The sequence below is a fragment of the Ailuropoda melanoleuca genome, chromosome 12 (genome assembly GCF_002007445.2).
Source record: "Ailuropoda melanoleuca isolate Jingjing chromosome 12, ASM200744v2, whole genome shotgun sequence".
Classification (NCBI taxonomy): Eukaryota; Metazoa; Chordata; class Mammalia; order Carnivora; family Ursidae; genus Ailuropoda; species Ailuropoda melanoleuca.
The window spans coordinates 55,271,556-55,280,136 of record NC_048229.1 but is presented as its reverse complement, the minus strand read 5'-3'; the positions used below and the strand labels follow the sequence as shown (position 1 = coordinate 55,280,136).

General features: G+C 59.7%; 1 protein-coding gene across 7 annotated transcripts in view; it reads right to left on the bottom strand.

The window, feature by feature from the left end:
- Positions 1–1,581: 1,581 nt before the first annotated feature.
- Positions 1,582–8,581, bottom strand: part of ADGRG1 (adhesion G protein-coupled receptor G1) — a 38,014-nt gene continuing 31,014 nt past the window's right edge. For all 7 annotated transcript variants that reach the window (XM_019795299.2, XM_034672850.1, XM_034672855.1 and 4 more), the window contains 5 exons: positions 7,945–8,063; positions 5,921–6,189; positions 4,780–4,888; positions 4,110–4,378; positions 1,582–2,923 (listed from right to left, as the gene is read on the bottom strand). In XM_019795299.2, coding sequence (XP_019650858.2) covers positions 2,793–2,923; positions 4,110–4,378; positions 4,780–4,888; positions 5,921–6,189; positions 7,945–8,063 — 897 coding nt within the window. In that variant the 3' untranslated portion in view covers positions 1,582–2,792. The remainder of the gene's footprint in view (positions 2,924–4,109; positions 4,379–4,779; positions 4,889–5,920; positions 6,190–7,944; positions 8,064–8,581) is intronic.

Sequence of the window (8,581 nt, the reverse complement as noted above, 5' to 3'; positions counted from 1 at the left end):
CCATGGCCTTCAAGGGGGCTCACGGGGTCCTGTTTGTGAAGGAGGGACCCAGAGCGTCCAGCACACCTGGAAAGACAGGACCGGGGGCTGGGAAAGTGACAAAGATAGCTGGGCAGGGCCAGGGTGAGCACCACTCCTCCTAGGCCCCACCGGGGCTGGGGACAGGCCTGGAGCCATGTACAAAGCCCTGGGACCCCCAAATCCCAGGGCAGATGAAACCGTAGCTTTGCTTTCTGCCACCTCCTGCCACTGCGGGCTTGTCCCAGTGCCTCGAGGCGGGCTCCAGTCTCCAGGGACAAGGCCTCCAGTGGCTCCAGGTGGGCTCCAGTCTCCAGGGACAAGGCCTCCAGGCTTCTGGCCAGGCCCGGCCCGCGTTCAGCCTTCTGGCTGCTTCAGTCCGTTTTCCACCCAGAGCGACGTCTCCACACACAAACCTGGTTGTGTCCTTCTGAGAACAGAGGTCCTGCTCTCCAAGACCCTACAGCCCAGTGACGTGCTCGATAAGAACCACCAGGTGGCCTGTCCAGCACCTGTCCGGAGAAGATGGGCTCCAGCCCGAGAGCCCTCCCTTCCACCTGAGCCAGCCTCAAAAGCAGCACCTAGTGTTCAAGAGTTCTTTGAAGTGGGAGAATTTGTTAGAAGGAAGTGCTATCTGCCTGGGGAAGGGGGCTGGGTCCTTTCCTTCCCTCCCTGAGGATGGGGGGAGGTACCCCCAGGGCTAGCCCAGCGATGGGGCCCCAAGGGACCCTGTGGAGACTGAGTGGTCTGTGAGAAGGGAGCTGGCTCTGACCCCCCTAAGCTGCCTGAGCAGGACACTGTGGGCCAGGCTGGCTTCTGTCCTCAGGACTGGCAGAAAGGTGGGGGCAGAAGCCAACGGGCGAGGAGGAGGGGCAGAGAGCACTGGAAGAGAAGCAGGGTGCAGGGAGGGCCCACATGCCGAGGTCCCGCATCCATGCGGTCAGAGGGCACTGCCAGGCTACTCCCCGCACTAAGGTGGCTTCGCATGCATCCTGCCCAACTCCAGACCCCGGGGCCCTTTGCCCCAGCCCGCCACCCCCCTGGAGCGGCTGGAGGCGGTGATGGGAGACAAGTCCGATGATCTCTTCTCGCAGGCCACCTACATCACCCCGGCCCACAAACTCAGTCCATACATCACATGACCAGCCAAGGGCTGAATTCAGTTCCCACATCTGATTTCTTCGGCCAGTGAATTTTCTGGATAAGCCATATTTTTAAATCAGGGGATTTTGCATGCACACAATCTGGATTTCTGATTTATCACAAAAGGCCGGTGGTCCGGCTACACAGCCCCTCATCCCTGCATCCCTGCACAGGGCAGCGGGTAGCTGGAGCCCAGTGGCTTGTCATCTCCAAACCAACACAGACCCGGCATTCCCCGCTGCATCCCCAACCCTGACGCCAGGCTGTCCTTTATCCCCCTGCTTGTCTGGTAGATAGTTTCCAGCAGCTGATTTTTTTCAAACACGGCCTCCTCTCATCTGTGTTTCCTGACTGGCCTGGTGTTTGCGTCAGTGACTTTTAACAGAAGCACAGAAGACGTGCTCCAAATGTTTACACTGGTTTGACAGGTGATAACAACAGCTGATTTTTATTTCTTTTTTCCTGTGTGCTCGTCTACAGTTTCCAAATTCTCTACAGCGAACGTCTACTTCTTTAAATTCGAAAGACGAATGAGATAGTGCTTAAAAAGAAAGTCCTCCCCCATCTTTAAGGCTGAGATCCAGATCAAATGTTGCCTCCTACAGGAAGACTTCCTGGATCCCCAGCAAGGAATGGTGGCTCCCCTTGTAGTTCCATTCTCTTAAGAGCATGTTGGGCTCTAGGCCATGGTCACCAGGGGAGGCACACCTCCGTCTTCCCAGTACTGGGGCAGAAACAAATTTGCACTGCTGTGCTCCACAGTTCTTGCCACAAGAGGGCATTGGGAGAGGCTGAGGGTCCCCATGAGGGGTGGGCTTGGCAGTGCTGAGTAAAGGCGATGCAGCTTATAGAAAGGCCCAGATGGACAGACGGACAGAGCCCAGCCCAGAACGTCTATTCTAAGCCTGAGTCAAGGGCAGGCAAAGGCCCGTGCAGTAGATAAAGGTTTACAGCAGACGCCAGGCAGCTATTGGACCACATCCCAAAATACATCACTGGAATCGGGGCCCTGCCCAGGGCTGAGTGGGGGGCTGGAGAGGGAGGGCTAGGGAGACTGACGGAGGGCCCTGGACTCAGAGGTAGAGGAGCTGCTGCTATGCCCCAGGAGGGGGCTCTCCTCCTCCAGGGGTCTGGCTCAAAGCTCTGCCCCAACCCCATGCGCCCTGAGTACCCATCAGGCTAAAATGACAGGCCAGCAGAGCGCCCTCATGGCAATCCCCAGAGACAGAGTGGCTGCGGCACAGGGCCCAGCGTGCTGCCAGGCCTCACGGGTCCAGGCCCTGACCTTGGGGCCCGTGGGTTTCATCCACAGCCATGAGGGCTGGGCTCAGTGGCAGAGTTCAGACCGGCCTGCAGCCTCCAGTTAGGATGACAGGGGTTCGGCCCCACTCCCGCGCCCCTTGTTAGCTGGACCGGGGCGCCAAGTAGTCCGCGGGCCAATTCAGAAGGCCCAGCATGGGCGTCTGGCTGCCGAGAGCAGCAGCCCCCCCCCACCCCGAGGTGCTTGGGCCGCCTTCTCGAGTCTCTGGCTGACCCTCAAGTGTCGGGCCTGGCTGTGGGGGTGGCAGGTGGGGGTGAGGAGAGGCCGCACTTCTGTTTCCTCACGCAGCTCCTGGCGGGTGGCTGGTGGCCTAGATGCGGCTGGATGAGGTGCTGCCCGAGCTGATGGGGAGCCTGGCACTGTCCGAGCTGTTCTTCAGAGGCGAGGGCCCGCCGCGGGCCTGCAGACGCATGGACCAGTACCAGAGGAAGATGAAGAAGCCTATGGGCAGTGAGGGGGCACAGGGTTCAGCAGGGGCGGGGGGGGGAGGGCGGCCCTGCCCCTTCCCCTCCTCCCTACACAGGCTACCAGCACCCCTGTGGTTTGGGGGGTACCCCACCATGCACCAGACACTGTGCCATTGCTTGGGCCCCATCTCATTAGATTCTCTCAAAGTTCTCAGGAGGTCAGGCCTATTCATTACTATTCTGTTTCACAAACGAGGAAACTGAGGCCCAGGGAGGTAAGGGGCTTTGGCTGGGCCAGGAGTTAAACCCTGGTGCTCAGGCTCCAGAACACCTGTTTAAGCACCTCTGGGCCAGTGCAGAGGGGTGTGTGTGTCTGTGTGTGTCTGTCTGTCCTTGGGTGGTGGGAGTGTATAGGGGGCTGCAGATAGAGGGACCCTGTTGGCGTCAAGCCCCGGTCCTCATGATCCAGCCCCTCTGCTCCTCTCCTCTCTGCCCCTCCAACTACCCTTCAGCCTCACTCCCCCTCACTGTTCTTCCAACACACAGCCTAGTGCTAGCCTCAGGACCTTTGCTCTTGTTCCTCCCTTTGCCTGGCATACCCTTTCCTTAGACCAGACCTCCTCAGCCTGGGCCGCACACACACACCCCTGGGCATCTGTTACAATGCAGATCTGATTCGGCAAGTCTGGGACGGCCAGAGTCTACACTTCTAGCAAGCTCCCCATGATGCTGATGCCAGTGGGCCTGGGAACACACATGGCATCACGAGGCCCTTGATCTCTCCCTGGCTGGACCCTTCTGTTGTCTTCAAATGTCTCCCACAGAGGCCTCCCTGGCCACCCTTCCCGAAGTGTTCCCCAGCCCAGCCCAGATTGTTCATCACGTCGCCACTATGACAGCCCTCCTCTCCGAGATCCCCTCAGATGGCTGCATGCTTGCTTGTCACGCCTGGTCTTTCCCACTGGAGAGGAGTTCCATGGAAGGAAGGCCCTCACCCAACCAGTTCACAAATGTAGCCCCAAGGCTTAACACAGGGCCTGCACATAGTAGGTACTCAATAAAGACTTGTCAACCATGGCCCCGGTGCCCCCATTTGACAGATGGGAAGACCGGGGCCCAGAGAAGCGAAGCCTGCGGTTTGGATCCATATCTTCCCTGCCCTGTGCCCCACGTGTGGGCACCCTGCCCGGGCCAGGGGGCGGGGTCTTCTCCACGCCTACCTTGGAAGGAGGTGATGATGCTGAAGAAGTAGAGGACGACAAGCTGGAAGGTGCCAGAAGCAAAGGAGAAGAAGATCAAGGCCCAGGGCAGACCGAGGACCAGGCTGAGCCCCAGCAGCGTCAGCACGTGGGGCCACTTCTGGGCGTGCTGGCGCAGCCGCAGAATCTGCACCCCCATGGTGCCCAGCATGGCCGTGTTGAACAGAAACACCAGGCTGAAGAGCCCCAGGTTGGTGACGTGGCTGACCAGGGAGTCCCGGATCCAGCACCTGGGGGCAAAGATGTGAGGGCTGAGTGCATGACGGGGCGGGTGTGGCACTTCCTGGGCCCCCGATATGCGCCTCAGTGACCCCGAGCGCCAGAGAGCCGCCTTAACCACTGACTCATGGGGGGATGTTACTCTTTCTTCAGCTCTCCTGCCCTCATCCGCTCCGACCCATATTCCCACTCGCACAAGGAAACCCAGGCGCTGGGCCAGGTCGCCGGCGAGAGTTGGGCAAATCCAGGCCTGTGCTCACCCTCCCTGACCGCCCAGCCACAGCCAGGCCGACCCCTCCAGCCGCCCTGGTGTCCGGGAGCCTCCCGGTCAGTGTGGCCTCGGCCCAGGCCGCTCTCTGGCCTCTGCACCCCGAGGCCCATATTCCTGCTCCCGCTGCACTCAGCCACTCACATGGAAGGGTAGATGACACTCTCTGGAGTCTTCTGCACAGCCAGGATGATGGGGCCGTAGTTGTTCACGTCCACTAGAGCCACCAACATCACCAGGAAGACGGGGAAGCCTGCGGGCCACAAAGCGTGGAGTTCTGTCTCCCACCCTGTGAGGCATGGCCCTCCCCTGCCCTCTGGCAAGACCTTCTCCAGGCTTATTCCTGAGTGCCCTCGGCTCCGTCTGGGGAGGGTCCTCTATGATCAGACCCTCCCCCTCCTCGCTTCAGTTTGGGTTCCCCATAAAGAGCCCCATCTCCCCTGACCTTTCACCTTCCCCCTCACCATCCCGGCCCCGTGGGAGAAAGGGCCTGCACTTCCCTGCCGAGGGGCAGGACGTCATGAGGGGAGATGGGAGGCACAGACTGGGAGGGTAGGGGACAGCTGAAGGGGGGACTTCCAGAGTCTGCACTGGGCCTTGACCTCGTCCCTGAGCTGGAGCTTGAGAGCTCTCCAGAAGGGGTCACCACCACCAAACACCTGGGGCTTGACACAGAGCCAACTCGGAAGGAATTTTATGTAAATCAGTGGAGTGAACCAAGAAAGGGAGAGATGAGAAACGCGGGAAGAGCAGCACATTGGGTGAGCGACATGTGGAGCTTGGCAGGCCGGTGCAACATCCGGAAGGACTTGCGGTGTGCCTCTGGGCCGCCAGGTCTGACTGAGAGGTCTGGGCCAGGGGTAAATTGGGTGGTCTTGGCCAAGAACGAATGCCAGAGCTACGGGGAATCTGTTACCTGGAGCTTAGGAGGATCCACAGGCAGAGCCACTGCCAGCCTGGGTGAATTAGGTGAGTGGAGGACTGGATGACAGCCCACTCCTCCCCCAGCTGGGTGCCTTTGAGCAGTGCACAACCTGCACATCTGTCTGCAAACCCCACTTTTAAAAGAGTGAGCAATGTGGAGAATGGGTGTTTCTCACCACTGCTTCTTTCTAAAGGGGACCTTAACCCAGCCAAGGTCAAGAACACCTGAGGATGGGTGGGTAAAGGAAACAGTGAGGGAACAGTCGGAGAGGTAAGCAGAGAAGTGGAACCAGGTGCCCGCCTTTTGCCAAGTAGAAGAGACGGGTCTGGGGGGACCCACCAGTGCCCTCTCCCCACATACCCCAGCCCACGATGCTCAGCTTGAGCAGGTAGCCAGGGACATAGGTGCCAAAGACCTCGACCACCAGTCGGTAGAGGTTGTAGCCCTCGAGGCCCATCCAGGAGAGGCAGGCGAGCAGAGAGAAGTGCAGGAAGATGGCGCTGGCACGGCAGCCAGCCTCGGAGGCCGCCAGGGCCACCGGCTCGCTCAGCAGGAAGCTCACATCCAGCAGGAAGACCGCCAGCAGCAGGTTCATGTGCACTTTGATGGTGTAATCCCGAGGCTTCCTCCTGTGCAGGGGAGGAGGTGGGGTCACCTGGCGGCCAGCGCGGGAAGGTGGGGGGCAGGACTCCCGCCTCCAGGCAGCCTTCTCAGGGTACACACCACACACACACCCTATCCTATCCCTATGGCTGCGGCCAGGTCGTTCCCCACTTGTCCCTGTGCGCCTACAGTGTGCCCAGCACTCACAGGCTTGGAGACGTGGGCACATTTAACAACAGATTTAGCCACAGACAGAGCAAGCAAGACAAATCCAGCCGCTACGTCAACCGGATGCTCCCAAAGTCGGAGGGGAAAGACTGGATTTGTTGCTGTTTTGGAGAACCCGTGCCACCTGTGTTCTGTGTCCGCTTGTCTGTCTGCACAGCCGTGTGTCTGTGAAGCTGACTGGGGTGGGGGGGGGTAGTGTCTGTCTGTCTGCAGGTTTGCAAGTCTGTGCGCACATCCCAGTGCCCCTCCCATCCCAGGACTCCACGCGATCCAGGGCACCGTCGGCGTTTCCTCCCTGCCCCCCCACGCCCCCACCGTGCTCGGAGGGTGTGACACCATAGCCACGCCCCCCCTCCCCCGAGCTACCACCTCGGGCTGCTCCCTTCCCCCACCCACAGTTCACTATCTATGAGGTGGGAGGACGGCCCCTCACGGGGTAAAGCGTCGGGCACAGACAAAATGCTCAGTCGCTAAGGTTCCCTGTCCCTGTCCTTGGGCATTTGGGGATTAATGGGTAGGTGCCGGGGCTCGGCCCCCACCCCGGGGCCTCCCCTGAGGCTGCCAGCTGTCCCTCATCACCACGCCAGCCCACCCACCGTGCTCACAGCTGCGGCTCTTACGACCAATCACTAGCGCCCGTGGCCCGCGGCTCCACCCCCCTCCCTGCACGTGCGAAGTTAGGGCGTCTCCCCTGTACGCACACGGCCGCCCCGAGAGCCCGCGGACGTCAACTTAAGCCAAGCTCAGCCCTGGCCGTGCAGACCCGTCCACACAGCCAGAGTGAGGATGCGTGAAGGCGCTCCTCACGCCACCAAAGCCTTTCCTTGGGGCGCCTTCTTTCTCGAGGCACCCAAATGACACAAGTGGAGTGACGAAGCTTCCATGGGGGGGATGGGGTAGGCTTTGTCAAACTTGAATGCCGTGGGAGCCAGGCCTTAAATCAGACACCGCACAATAGGCGGGGAAAGAACTCTCGAGGCTATGCCTGTCCACAGGGGCCACTGCTCACCTTCCGTAGGGGAGGCCTTGTGGACCTGGAGCCAGCCTCCTGGGTGTAGGCCTGCCTCTGCCACTTCCTTGCTGTGTGACCTCAGGCAAGGCCCTTGCCCTCTCTAGCCGCTCTTTCATAGGGCCCTTGTGAGGACTGAACCGATTTTATGCACGTAAAGCACTTGGAACAGTGGGAAGCGCCAAGAACGTGTTAACCATTATAATTGTCACCATATCATTATGTGCCCCCAGTGGTGACACAGCTGATTCTTCAAAGGCGGAAATCCAGATTTTTATGTCACCTCTCCCCGTGTTCAGTGTTGGCAGATAACAAAGTCTGTAAGTGTCATGTCAGCCAAATACCACAGATCTGAGGAGACACAGCCCTCAGGGGTCAGCGGGCTGCACCTCCCAGGGCTCCTTCCTGCCACCACACACGCATTTTGGGGCAACTCAAGCCAATCTCTAGGGTGGGTCTCCATGGTCGCGGAGTCCCGGCTTAGGGGCCCGGAATGAAAGTTCTCCTTACCCGCCTTTTCCTGCCCCCCCTCCACAGGCCCTACCTGGAGCAGAGGTAGGCGGCGATGGTGAGGACGCAGGCCAGAGCGGAGATGACACAGCCCACATAGGAGACGAGGGTCAGGTAGTGCTTGTGTACCGCGTCTACCTCCACGGATGCGACCTGGGTCCACGAGACAGGCCGGGGCTGGCCTCAGTGTCCCCATCTTGACACTGAGGGTTCGCCCCAGGTGAAGGGCAACCTGTGCTCCCCCAGGGGGGCCCCGGGCATCTATGAACCACCACCACCCCGAACTGAGCAAAGGGTGGTCCCATGAGTGCATTCTTCGGAAGGGGAGGGGGTCTGCAGTTTTCACCGCATCCTCAAACGGGTCTCCCACCCACCATGGTCAAGGACCCTCCACTAAAGGACACCCGGGTGGCTCAGTTGGTTAAGCGTCTGCCTTCAGCTCAGGTCATGATCCCAGGGTCCTGGGATCAAGCCCCATATCGGGCTCCCTGCTCAGTGGGGAGTCTGCTTCTCTCTCTCCCTCTACCCCTCCCCCTGCTTGTGCTCTCTCTCGCTCTCTCAAATAAATAAAAAAATCTTTAAAAAAAAAAAAAAAAAAAGAACCCTCCACTAGAGAATCCCTTTTCCGGCCTGGCACTAATTTTTTTCTATAATGTTTAACAGCGGAGTGA